Below are 13335 nucleotides of genomic sequence, written 5' to 3'. Positions count from 1 at the left end.
CCTCGATTTGGCTTCTTCCAGGCCCTGCCCCAGCCCAGCACGTCACCACTTCAGCCAAGCGCAGGCCCCGCCTCCAGCTGGCTCTGCCTCCGCCAGCCCCGCCCCAGGCTCTGACAAGTCTAGCTTCGGTTCCCGCCGGCCTCCTGCCCCAGGACAGCTTGGAAAAGGTCCGATCAGGTGGGGCTTTCTCCTGAAACTTGGGCCCCACCCTGGGAAGCAGCCGCCCTTAGACTGACGTCAGATCTGGTGAGAGTGACAAGCCTTTCCTGTGCCCTTTGGATACCGGGGCCTGGAAATTTTAGGCGCTCAATAAACAGCTAAGTAAATCATGACTGCTTTATTTGCTGGACTGGTGCCTCTCAGCAGATTCAGGGGTCGTGCAGGGCTGGTTACCATAAACTCAGTAGGAGTGCAAGGGCTGTACCTCCGGAGCTAGACAGCCTGGATTTGAATCTCAACTTCTCCCTTTTCTTGCTGTGCAACCTTGGGCAACGTGCTTACCCTCAATGTGAGTGACTCAGTTTCCTCATAGCCTCATTGTGAGGAATGAATAAGTCCACATAAAATGCTTAGCACGGGGACTGGCAAAGAGTAGGCACTCAGTTAATGTCAGCCTTTGTGGTTGCTGCAGTTCAAAGACTGGCTCAGTGTCTCTGGAGGAATTGTCTATGACCTTGCCAAGTAGATGCACATGGACATGGAATGAATGGTGTCTGCTGTGGTTCTAACTCCTTATGCCACTATTCCAGTCTGTAAGTATACATGTGTGTGCAGGGAATATGCCTGTGACAGTGGCTGAGTGTACTCTTTACTGTGACCATGACTTGTATGACCGTGCATGTATTTGAGGAAGCCCTGGCCAGACCCAGAGTGCATTAGGTTCTCAATATGTGCAACTCAATGTGTGGCCAATCACCACATGCTCTTCTGCTCACACCACGGTCCCTGCCAGCCAGGGTAGCATCGACATTTGAACTCCACAGCCATCTGTGCCTGATCTTCAAGTGAGAGGGCACCCCGCAGGCTCAGGGGCCCACCACCAGGCGTGAGCTGGATGGAGAAACTGGCAGGGTTAAGGAGGAGGAGGGCTTTGGGGTGGCTGGGACGGCGGACACAGCGGCCATGGCCGGAGCACAGGGCTTGACTGCAGAGAAGGGCCCCACTGGTCACGTTCAGGATGAAGGGCCCCAGTGTAGTGTCCATATACTCCTTGATGGCCTGACATGATTCCTAGGTGGGAAGGGAGGATAGCGTCAGGGACACCATGGCCACGTATGGACCCACCTAGGGCACTGAGGCACTCACCTGCTGGTCAGCCAGGACTTTGCAGGTAGAAAGGGTAAGTCAGGGTCTACCCAGTCAGCTTAACGGCCCCACCCCTCCCCCACCCCCACCCTCATGCCAGGCCTAAGCTCACCTTGGTTCTTGTATTTTCCCAGCTCACCCAGAGTACCACTCCAGCTGCCCCTTGGGCCGCACTCTCCCCCAGGCTGTGCTCCAGCTCATCCTGGGAAGGAGACAGCACAGCTCTGTGGGGCCTCCTTCCCACCCTGTGGCAGACTGCTAGAACACCATTGGATGGGACAAATAATTCATAACCTTCACCTGGGGCTGCTCTGGCCATGGGACCAGAGGCAAACTGCTTCCTCCTCTAGCCTATGAATTCCATGCAGACAGGGACTACATCATTCCAATAAATGTTGAATTGCCTGTGCCTGGCACAGAACTTGGCACAAAGTGCGCATTCAATGGATGTGCCCATGCGCCAGGCACGGTGGCTCAAACCTGTAATCCCAGCACTTTGGGAGGCTGAGGTGGGAGGATCACCTGAGGTCAGGAGTTCGAGACCAGCCTGGCCAACATGGTGAAACCCCATTTCTACTAAAAATACAAAAATTAGCCAGGCATGTTGATGGCATGCCTGTAATCTCAGCTACTCGGGAGGCTGAGGCAGGAGAATCACTTGAATCTGGGAGGTGGAGGTTGCAGGAGCTGAGATCTTGCCCCTGCACTCCAGCCTGGGTGACAGAGCAAGACTCCGTCTCAAAAAAAAAAAAAAAAAAAAAAGAATGAGTGGATGAAAATGTCCCAAGGCTGGGGGCCGGGCGCGGTGGCTCACACCTGTAATCCCAGCACTTTGGGAGGCCGAGGCGGACAGATCATGAGGTCAGGAGATTGAGACCATCCTGGCTAACACAGTGAAACCCCGACTCTACTAAAAAATACAAAAAATTAGCCGGGTGTGGTGGCGGGCGCCTGTATCCCAGCTACTCGGAGGCTGAGGCAGGAGAATGGCGTGAACCCAGAAGGCAGAGCTTGCAGTGAGCCAAGATCGTGCCACTGCACTCCAGCGTGGGCGACAGAGTGAGACTCTGTCTCAAAAAAAAAAAAAAAAAAAAAAAAAAAGAAAATGTCCCAAGGCTAAAGTACCCCAAGGCTGGACCTAATATCTGACAAGGCAGGTTGACAAGGTGGGCAGGTTACAGAAGACTTACCAGGGGCAGAAAGTGGTTTGTCATGTCATAGAAGATCTGGACATAGGGCAGCACCGGCAGATTGGGGTCACCAGCAGCCACAGCCACACGGAATGCCTCGGCCACACGGTGCTGCACATACATCTGTGACTTCCCTGTGCCCTCCAGCACTGCGGGCATGTAGATGCTGGGATAGAGGGCACGGCTCTGGCCCCACAGCCACCCTAGCTGGTCATTTTGGGCACGGATGCCTGATGGGCACTGGCCGGTGTAGTTGGGGCTTAGAAAGTCATAGTTATAGCAGTCAGGGAAGCCATAGAAGCCCCAGAGGCCGCGAGGACGCAGTGCCCGCCCCAGCTGGAGGGTGCCTGCCATCCAGGCCCGTGCAGCTCCCTGGAACTGGTCCTGGGCTACTGCCTCCACCTGAGGAGCTGGCCAATCAGGGTGCTGCGCCTGTACCAGTGCCCGTGAGCGCTGCCGGTAAATGTCCTTGGTGTCCCAGTTGAAGGCCCAGCGTGGGCGCCATGCCTCCCAGTCGATGACTGCCAGCCCTGAGAAGTCAGGAGCAGGTATGGCAGCCAGGATGTCCTGGAATGTGCGGGCCAGGTGGGCAATCAGGCTGGCATTCTGGGGCAGACCACCAAACACAGGCTCCCCACTGGGCGTGTAGTAGGGGTAGGTGCCCAGCTGGGAGCTATAGAAAATTGTCATGTCAGGGCCGCGGAAGGTCTGCCCTGGGTTGACTACCACATCGAAGACACTGACATCCACGTCCACACCGTGCCTCTCCAGGCACCACTGGGTGTTTGCATTCCAGACGGTGGTGAAGGGCCGGTTGGGTAGCAAGGGGCCCCTAGAGCCTTGGGCCATATCGAGTAAGGTCAGGAAGAGGGCGCAGATGGGAAGCAGGTGGGCTGCCATGGCACGGGACTGGTCGAGGACAACCTGGCCAGGGGAGGCAGAGCTGAGAACAGGTTGCAAAGATTCCCCCACTGCTCATGGCTGGGGGGCTGACCCCTTGCACATTAATCCACCGCTGCTCTGGTTTCTGTTAAACATTGACCTGCAGGGCTCCGGGAGGGCAGAGGAGACGCATGGAGGGGAGCATGGCCACTGGAGGGCACATCCGAGTTGCCTCTCAGACCAGGCCTCTGCCATCTCCCACAGGACTTGCTCTAGCCTAAGCTCGCCCACCCCTGCTTCCCCATGAGCCACTGAGGCCATGACATCTGTTCTGGGAAGAGTGGCTGACAGCCAGGCCCTCAGCCCCCAGGCTGACCTGACCAAGGGGAGGAGGCCTTCTTGTCTCTTCCACCAGAAATTCTGGCAGCCACTGGAGGAAGATCCAATGGCCTCAGTGACCAAGGACAGGTCAATCCAGCCCTCCTGTACACCCGCCAGTCTGCCCGCTCGTCCCTGCTGACCTTGGGGCTTGAAGGGCCTTATCCTCCAAATTTCCTGACCCCAGGATGGGGGCCTAAGCAGGGCCTGGCCAGATTCCACCCCAGCTGCACCACAGACTCCTGGAGGAAGGAGCCGCTGCTGGAAATTCTGAGCTTTTGTAGGGGGTCACCCCACCCAGACCGGGGCGGGCCAAGGGGCGGGCCTTGGATTAGGAGGCCAGGCCAGCCAGGCATCAGGGCTACCTCTGAATCCCTGGCAAAGGGATCTTGGTTGGGGGTGGGGCTGGGCCAACAGTGGCCCCTCCCACGCTGTCAGCACTAGGGCAGGGCTTTGTGGCGTTACCTAGGCTGGAGGGGGTGGGCAGAAGCAGACCCTGCTGGGCAGGCCTGTTTGTGACACTGGAGACCGGGTTCCTTCGTGTCTTGTGCTCAGGGAGTGTTCTTTGTCCACGTGGCTGCATCTGACATTGATGGGCCCTAGGCACTTCACTTTCCTGGATCCTTTCCTCCTTAAAAAAATATTTTAAAATATGGCCAGGCATGCTGGGTGCGGTGGCTCATGCCTATAATCCTAGCACTTTGGGAAGCCGAGGCGGCGGATCACAAGGTCAGGAGATCAAGACCATCCTGGCTAACACGGTGAAACCCCGTCTCTACTAAAAATACAAAAAATTAGCCGGGCGTGGTGACAGGCGCCTGTAATCCCAGCTACTCGGGAGGCTGAGGCAGGACAATCCCTTGAACCTGGGAGGTAGAAGTTGCAGTGAGCCAAGACTGCGCCACTGTGCTACTATACTCCAGCCTGGGCGACAGAGAGCGACTCCGTCTCAAAAAAAAAATATATATATATATAAAAATATATATATACACGTGTGTGTGTGTATATATATATAAATATATATATACACGTGTGTGTGTATATATATATAAAAATATATACACACACATATATAGCTATAGTCTTAGCACTTTGGGAGGCTGAGGTGGGAAACTTGCTTGAGCCCAGGAGTTCAAGACCAGCCTAGGCAATATAGCAAGACCCCATCTCTACAAAAAAATTAAAAATTAGCTGGGCGTGGTGGTGTGTACCTGTAGTCCCAGCTACTTGGGACACTGAGGCAGGAGGATTGCTTGAGCCCAGGAGGTCATGTCTGGGTTACACTATTGTATATTAATTATTAATATATTTATATTTATATTCTTCTTCTGATTAAAAAAACATTTTGTGGGCTCCTGAAAGTACTGTGGCCCTAGGCCTTGGGTCTATTGTGCTTAGTGGATAAGTCATCCCTGTTGTAGGGACCTGTTTCTGAAAGACACTGTGTTCATGAAGTCAGGGCTGTGTCATCACCCTTTGTATATGTGCTGGGTTAGTCACTGTGTCTTTGTGAAGCCCCATTTAGTGACCATCTGAGCCTCTGCACAAATTCCAGTGGCAAGTAGGTGTGAGTGTGGAACCCAGTGCCTGGGACTGGGTGTGTGTGAGCCCTGCTGTCTTGTGAGCATGAGACCCTGTGTTTGTGTGACCATGCGTATGAGCTGTCAGTGAGCACATGCTTGTTCATTCATTTGTGGTTTCACTTGTTCCATATGTGAAAGGAAAATATCTTGGGCCCCTTCAAACTGGGAACCACTCAGGACAAATCTGCCTCCCATTCTATTCAAGTCATCCTTTTGCTTACAGACATAGATGCATATTATGATTGCCTCCATTGCCTCTTTTGGAAAGACTACCAGAAACTCAAAAGAATGCAATCATCTGTCTGTCACCTGCCTGTGACCTGGAAGCCCCCAGTGGGGGACTGTGCTTTGAGCTGTCTCCACCTCTCTGGACAGAGCTTATGTACTTCTGTTTTTTTTTTATTTTTACTTTTTGAGACGGAGTCTCGCTCTGTTGCCCAGGCTGGGGTGCAGTGGTGCGATCTCAGCTCACTGCAAGCTCTGCCCCCCAGGTTCATGCCATTCTCCTGCCTCAGCCCCCGAGTAGCTGGGACTACAGGCGCCCGCCACCACGCCCGGCTAATTTTTTGTATTTTTAGTAGAGACGGGATTTCACCGTGTTAGCCAGGATGGTCTCGATCTCCTGACCTTGTGATCTGCCTGCCTCGGCCTCCCAAAGTGCTGGAATTACAGGTGTGAGCCACCGCGCCTGGCCTAATTTTTTTTTAGACGAAGTCTCACTCTGTCGCCCAGGCTGGAGTGCAATGGCATGATCTCGGCTCACTGCAACCTCTGGCTCCCGGGTTCAAGCGATTCTCCTGCCTCAGCCTCCAGAGTAGCTGGGACTACAGGCACGTGCCACCACACCCAGCTAATTTTTATATTTTTTGTAGAGACAGGGTTTCACCATATTGGCCAGGCTGGTCTTGAACTCCTGACCTTGTGATCCACTTGCCTTGGCCTCCCAAAATGCTGGGATTACAGGCGTGAGCCACCGCGCTTGGCTAATGTACTTCTTATGTATTGATATGTGTCTCATATCTCCCTAAAACGTATAAAACCAAGCTGTGCCCGGAACACCTTGGGCACATGTCATCAGGACTTCCTAAGGCTGTGTCTTGGATACATCCTCAACCTCAGCAAAATAAATTTTTTAAATTAACTGAGAGCTGTGTCAGATTTTCTGGGTTCACATTTGGTAACTATGGATGGATTCTGAGTGGAGATGTCCTAGACCTTTGACTAATTGCCTATCTGTGCTTGGTACCAGCAGGAGCTAACTTTATGGCTCAAACCAACAGGACAATTTGCTGAGGTCTGGGAGCACCCCCTCCAGAGAATCCTTGATTTCTCAAAATTTGGTTGAGATCTAAAGTTTATTTTGCTGTACAAGTACAACTCTTTTATTTTATTTTTTTATTTATTTATTTATTTTTGGAGTTTTACTTGCTCCCAAAAGGAAAGCAAGTTTTCCTGCTTCCATGACGATGGAAGGCAGGTAACTCTTTTATGGAGTTTGAGCTCGCTTCCAACAGGGAAAATTAGTTTTTTTTTTCCTGCTTCTAGGATGGTAGAGAGCAGTCTACAGCCTGAGACCCATCACTAGGTAAGAAGCTGGCTTGGGATTCTGCCTTGCAATTTCCTTTAAATGACTAAAGTTAGCATTTAACAACCAGCTGGTGTTAACTTCTGCTTACACTTACAGCGCTCAGAAATCATATACTTTGTGTGATCACTGTTAGTTTAGCAGCATTTTGTTCTAGCTGAAATATGGTAATAAGGTTAAAAAATGTTTTTTTGGCTGGGAGCGGTGGCTCACACCCATAATCCCAACACTTTGGGAGGCCAAGGTGGGCGGGTCACCTGAGGTCGGGAGTTTGAGACCAGCTTGGCCAACATGGTGAAACCTATCTCTACTAAAAATACAAAAATTAGCCCAGCGTGGTGGTGGGTGCCTGTAATCCCAGCTACTCAGGAGGCTGAGGCAGGAGAATTGCTTCAACCTGGGAGGTGGGGGTTGCAGTGAGCTGAGATCACGCTACTGCACTCCAGCCTCAGTGACAGAGCAAGACTCCGTCTCAAAAACAACAACAACAAAAACACAAAAATTATCCAGGCATGGTGGCCCACACCTGTAATCCCAGCTATTCAGGAGGCTGAGGCAGGAGAATCACTTAAACTTGGAAGGTGGAGGTTGCAGTGAGCTGAGATTGCGCCACTGCCTTCTAGCCTGGGTGACAGCGCAAGACTCTGCCAAAAAAAAAAAAAAAAAAAAAAAAAAAGCCGGGTGCAGTGGCTCACACCTATAATCCTAGCACTTTGGGAGACTGAGGTGGGAGGATCATTTGAGGTCAGGAGTTAGAAACCAACCTGGCCAACATGGCGAAACCCTGTTTCTACTAAAAATAAAAAAATTAGCCAGGCATGGTGGTGTGTGCCTGTCATCTCAGCTACTTGGGAGGCTGAGGCAGGAGAATCGCTTGACCTGGAAGGCAGAGGTTGCAGTGAGCTGAGATCATGCCACTGCACTCCAGCCTGGGTGACAGCGAGACTCAGTCTCAAAAAAAATAAAAAATAAAAAATAAACCAAAATAGGGCCGGACGCAGTGGCTCACGCCTGTAATCCCAACACTTTGGGAGGCCGAGGCAGGCAGATCACAAGGTCAGGAGATCGAGACCATCCTGGTTAACATGGTGAAACCCTGTCTCTACTAAAAATACAAAAAATTAAGCTGGGCGTGGTGGCAGGCACCTGTAGTCCCAGCTACTCGAGAAGCTGAGGCAGGAGAATGGCATGAACCTGGGAGGCGGAGCTTGCAGTGAGCGGAGATCGTGCCACTGCACTCCAGCCTGGATGACAGAGCAAGACTCCATCTGAAAAAAAAAAAAAACCCAAAACAAATAAAAAGGAGGGATGTTCAGAACAAATCGGAAAGTCCAACCATGTCATGAACAGTCAGTGTAAGTCACAAAAAACCCAAAAACTTTTTTTTTTTTTGAGACAGAGTCTCGCTCTATCACCCAGGCTGGAGTGCAGTGGCACAATCTCGGCTCACTGCAAGCTCTGCCTCCCAGGTTCACGCCATTCTCCTGCCTTAGCCTTCTGAGTAGCTGGGACTACAGGCGCCCGCCATCATGCCCAGCTAATTTTGTTGTATTTTTAGTAGAGACGGGGTTTCACCATGTTAGCCAGGATGGTGTTGATCTCCTGACCTCGTGATCCACCTGCCTTGGCCTCCAGAAGTGCTGAGATTACAGGTGTGAGCCACTGTGCCCAGCCAAAAACCCAAAAACTTTTATATAATCAAGTTGTCATATACTTTTTTCTTCAGGGTAGAGTCTTGCTTTGTTGCCCAGGCTGAAGTGCAGTGGTGCAATCTTGGCTCATTGCAACCTCTGCCTCCTGGGTTCAAGTGATTCTCCTGCCTCAGCCTCCCCAGTAGCTGGGTTTATAGGCATGTGCCACCACACCTGGCTAATTTTTGTATTTTTAGTAGACATAGGGTTTCAGCATATTGGCTTGGCTGGTCTCAAACTCCTCGCCTCAGGTGATCCGCCCGCCTCGGCCTCCCAAAATGCTAGGATTATAGGCGTGAGCCACCATGTCAGGCCAAGTTGTCATATTATTATTATTATTATTATTATTATTATTATTATTATTATTTGAGATGGATTCTCGCTTGTCGCCCAGGCTGGAGTGCAGTGTCACGATCTCAGCTCACTGCAAGCTCCACCTCCCAGGTTCATGCCATTCTCCTGCCTCAGCCTGCTGAGTAGCTGGGACTACAGGCGCCCGCCACCATGCCTGGATAATTTTTTGTATTTTTAGTAGACACAGGGTTTCACCGTGGTCTCGATCTCCTGACCTCGTGATCTGCCCACCTTGGCCTCCCAAAGTGCTGGGATTACAGGTGTGAGCCACCATGCCCGGCCTTTTTTTTTAGACGAAGTCTCACTCTGTCGCCCAGGCTGGAGTGCAATGGCAGGATCTCGGCTCACTGCAACCTCTGGCTCCCAGGTTCAAGTGATTCTCCTCCCCTAGCCTCCCGAGTAGCTGGGATTATGGGTGCACACCACTACACCTCGCTAATTTTTGTATTTTTAGTAGAGATAGGGTTTCAGCATGTTGGTCAGGATGGTCTTGATCTCCTGACCTCGTGATCTGCCTGCCTCAGCCTCCCAAAGTGCTGGGATTACAGGCGTGAGCCACCGTGCCCAGCCAACAGCTTTTAACAATTTAGTATAGTCCTATGAACAAAATTTGGAGCATATTTGTTTCTCTACCTGATTTCTCCAGAATTTGGAAACTATTTGTGAGTATTCTTAACTTATGGCAATACAGTTATTTGCATAAGTGCCATAAGAATCTGTTTTTGTGTGGCATGGTGGCTCACTCCTGTAATCCCAGCACTTTGGGAGGCCAAGGTGGGCAAATCACCTGAGGTTGGGAGTTCGAAACCAGCCTGGCCAACATGGCAAAACCCCATCTCTACTAAAAACACAAAAATTAGGTGGGCATGGTGGCACATGCCTGTAATCCCAGCTACTCGGGAGGCGCTTGAACCTGGGAAGCGGAGGTGGCAATAAGCTGAGATCGCACCATTGCACTCCAGCCTGGGCAACAGAGCCAGATTCCACCAAAAAAAAAAAAAAAAGAATCTGTTTTCATTTGTAACAGGACACAACTGGAGGAATTGGTTATTTGACCAAGACTTTGACAGGAATGGTGTGCTTTCGTTTAAGGAATCAAGCTTAACTTATGGAGCCAATAAAGCCCTTGGGAAAACTGGCCTCATATTTTGTGTACGCAGTCCCTGTACAGGATTTCTTACCTGTGGTAAGTAAAGAATGTCACTTTCTGGGGCCAGGAGTGATGGCTCACGCCTGTAATCCCAGCACTTTGGGAGGCCAAGGCAGGAGGATCACCTGAGGTCAAGAATTCTAGACTAGCCTGATCAAAAAAAAAAGGATGTCACTTTCTGACAGGCACAGAGGCCCCAGGTTTATCCGTTTATCTTGGAACTTGAAAGGAGAGGAAATTCCATCCAACTCATGGGTATTTGATGGCACAAATCCATGGCTGGGCAGGGCTTTAAAAAGTCTTATCTGAGATTCCTCTTATGGGACAAAATAAATTATTCTTGCTGCACTGTATACAAATATTTAGGCCAAGTATAATAAGCAAACAAGTCATACCATGATTTATCTTTAGTAAAATGGGAAATTGGAGAGAGAATAAAATTATGTTTCAAAACGAATGTTCACCTGTTGTTAGATTCTAGTCTTAACTGTTTTTTTGTTTGTTTCCAATTTTTATTATTTTCTACAGTTTGGACTGAATTTTTCTTGCCTACAAGTCTTCAAATTAAGTTTTCAATTTTTTTCCTTCTTTTTTTTTTTCATTTTCCTAATTTGGAGTCACTGAAAACTAAGCTGTGTTTTTTTTTTTTTTTTTTTTTTGAGACGGAGTCTCGCTCTGTCACTCAGGCTGGAGTGCAGTGGCAGGATCTCAGCTCACTGCAACCTCCACCTCCCAGGTTCACGCCATTCTCCTGCCTCAGCCTCCCGAGTAGCTGGGAGTACAGGCATCTGCCACCATGCCCGGCTATTTTTTTTTGTATTTTTAGTAGAGACGGGTTTTCACCATGTTAGCCAGAATGGTCTCGATCTCCTGACCTTGTGATCCGCCCGCCTCGGCCTCCCAAAGTGCTGGGATTACAGGAGTGAGCCACCGCAATCAGCCACTGTGGTTTCTTTTCTTTCTTTTTTTTTTTGAGATGGAGTCTCGCTCTGTCGCCCAGGCTGGAGTGCAGTGGCGCGATCTCAGCTCACTGCAACCTATGCCTCCTAGGTTCAAGCAATTCTCCTGCCTCAGCCTCCCGAGTAGCTGGGACTACAGGTGCCTGCTACCATGCCTGGCTAATTTTTGTATTTTTAGTAGAGACGGGGTTTCACCATATTGACCAGGCTAGTCTCGAACTCCTGACCTTGTGATCCAGCCGCCTCGGCCTCTCAAAGTGCTGGGATTATAGGCGTGAGTCACTGCGCCCGGCCCTAGCTGTGGTTTCTTAAAAGCGTGTCAACTAAAATCAGACAACTTACACTTCAGAAGAAAGTGACAGTAACCTGTTTACATACATAAGCCACTTTCATACCTGCCTACCAATGTATGGACTTCAGAGTAATGTGGCCTATATTTTTCCAGGATTTTTTTTTTTTTTTTTTTGAGATGGAGTTTCACTCTTGTTGCCCAGGCTGGAGTGCAATGGCGCAATCTCAGGTTGCTGCAACCTCCGCCTCCTGGGTTCAAGTGATTCTCTTGTCTCAGCCTCCTGAGTAGCTGGGATTATAGGCATGAGCCACCATGCCTGGCTAGTTTTTTGTATTTTTAGTAGAGACAGAGTTTCTCCATGTTGGTCAGGCTGTTCTCGAACTCCCGACCGCAGGTGATCCGCCCGCCTCAGCCTCCCAAATTGTTGGGATTACAGGCATGAACCACCCCGCCAGGGCTGGGATTGTTCTTTTGCTGTTTTTTTTTTCTCCCTTCCTTCTCCCTATTTTCTCTTCACACTGCATGAGACTTTACAACCTGCTAAAAATGAGCTTTCCAGACCTACTTATCTAGCAATGAGAGATCAGATGAAACCTGAAACCAGATACTCATTTTCTTGCAAAATGTTTTCTTCAAAAGATTTTGAAAAAGAAAATGGGGTAAATGTGAAAGGAAAGTATCGTGGGCCTCTTCAAGTTGGGAACTGCTCAGGACAAATCTGCCTCCCATTCTATTCAAGTCATCCTTTTGCTCATAGAGATAGATGCATATTCTGATTGCCTCCTTTGGAAAGACTTACCAGAAACTCAAAAGAATGCAACCATCTGTCTCTCGCCTATCTGTGACCTGGAAGCCCCCAGTGCTTTGAGCCTGGGAGCCTTGATTTGAGCAGTCTCCACCTTTCTTTCTGGAACTGATGTGCTTCTTACATATTGATTAATGTCTCATGTCTCCCTAAAATGTATAAAACCAAGCTGTGCCCCAACCGCCCTGGGCACATGTCCTCAGGACTTCCTGAGGCTGTGTCACCAGCGAGTCCTCAACCTCGGCAAAATAAACTTTCTAAGTTAACTGAGACCTTTGTCACATTTTCTGGGTTCACAGCTGATTCTGAAGCTGGTTATTGACACCTGCTATGTGCTTGGGCCCAGACTTGCCTGCCAGAGTGGGGTAAAGGAAACACCACGTCCCTGCCCAAGTGAAAGTGCTGCCTGGATCTGAGTCAAGTCTGAGACTGAGCCACTGTAGCCAGGCCACCCCTGGCATGGTGGCCACTGAAGCAATGAAACTCACAGTTAACTACCATCTGGGTTTGGTCCTACAGGCTGCCTGGATAGAAAAGCTGGCAGGGCTGAGGGAAAGAAGGGCCCAGGATACTGGGGACAGCATGAGACTTGTACACAGGATCAAGCCCCAGAAGTGGTGGCTGCTGATCCAGTTCAGGAAGCAGGGTCCCAGAGTGATGACCATGTAGGCCCAGAGAGCCTGGCACAACTCTTGAGGGCTGAGGGAACAGAACATCAAGGCAGCCCCCAGCCCCCCTCCTCAAGGACTCATGCCACCTCCTGGTGCCCCCAGAAACCTAGTGCTGCAGTTGGCCCAATCCAGGCAACTACCAGGCCAGCATTCTCCAGCTGGCCTCAGTCCAAGGGAGAAGCTCTAATGGTGGAACCATAGGAAGAAGCTGAGGGTGCCTGAAATCCTCCTCCACCCCAGGGCCCTGCCCACAGGCCTGCTCCTACTGGACTGGTCCAGTAGGATTGGTTCAGGTGGTGTGTGTGTGCGCATATGTCTGGGGCCCATCAGCTTGATGGTCCAGTCCTGCCTGCTGTCTCTGGCTGTGCAACACTTCAGACCTCTGAGCCGCATCACTCCCCATTACCTTATTCCTACCCACTCCCCACTTTCCCCACAGGACAGTGCTGGCTCTCCCTGAGTTGCATTTTCCCTAGGACCGTCTTTAGGT

At 50.4% G+C, this 13335-nt stretch overlaps 1 protein-coding gene across 3 annotated transcripts; it reads right to left on the bottom strand.

Moving 5' to 3' along the window:
• Window positions 1-323: 323 nt before the first annotated feature.
• On the bottom strand, window positions 324-4543 carry HYAL1 (hyaluronidase 1). Of its 3 annotated transcripts, none has more exons than XM_002813720.6 (4): window positions 3899-4541; window positions 2496-3419; window positions 1418-1507; window positions 324-1230 (listed from the first exon to the last, which is right to left on the bottom strand). In XM_002813720.6, exons 2-4 carry the CDS (start codon window positions 3393-3395, stop codon window positions 913-915), a joined length of 1308 nt encoding a protein of 435 aa, XP_002813766.6. In that variant the 5' UTR covers window positions 3396-3419; window positions 3899-4541; the 3' UTR covers window positions 324-912. The 3 variants fall into 3 exon arrangements, with proteins under 3 accessions (XP_002813766.6, XP_054406690.2, XP_009237257.4); XM_054550715.2 differs by having other exon boundaries at window positions 4221-4541; XM_009238982.4 differs by lacking the exon at window positions 1418-1507 and having other exon boundaries at window positions 422-1230; window positions 3899-4543.
• Window positions 4544-13335: the final 8792 nt, after the last annotated feature.

This window comes from Pongo abelii, chromosome 2 (assembly GCF_028885655.2).
Source record: "Pongo abelii isolate AG06213 chromosome 2, NHGRI_mPonAbe1-v2.0_pri, whole genome shotgun sequence".
Lineage (NCBI taxonomy): Eukaryota > Metazoa > Chordata > Mammalia > Primates > Hominidae > Pongo > Pongo abelii.
Note: the sequence above shows the minus strand (reverse complement) of the source record. Positions and strands in the feature narration are given on the sequence as shown.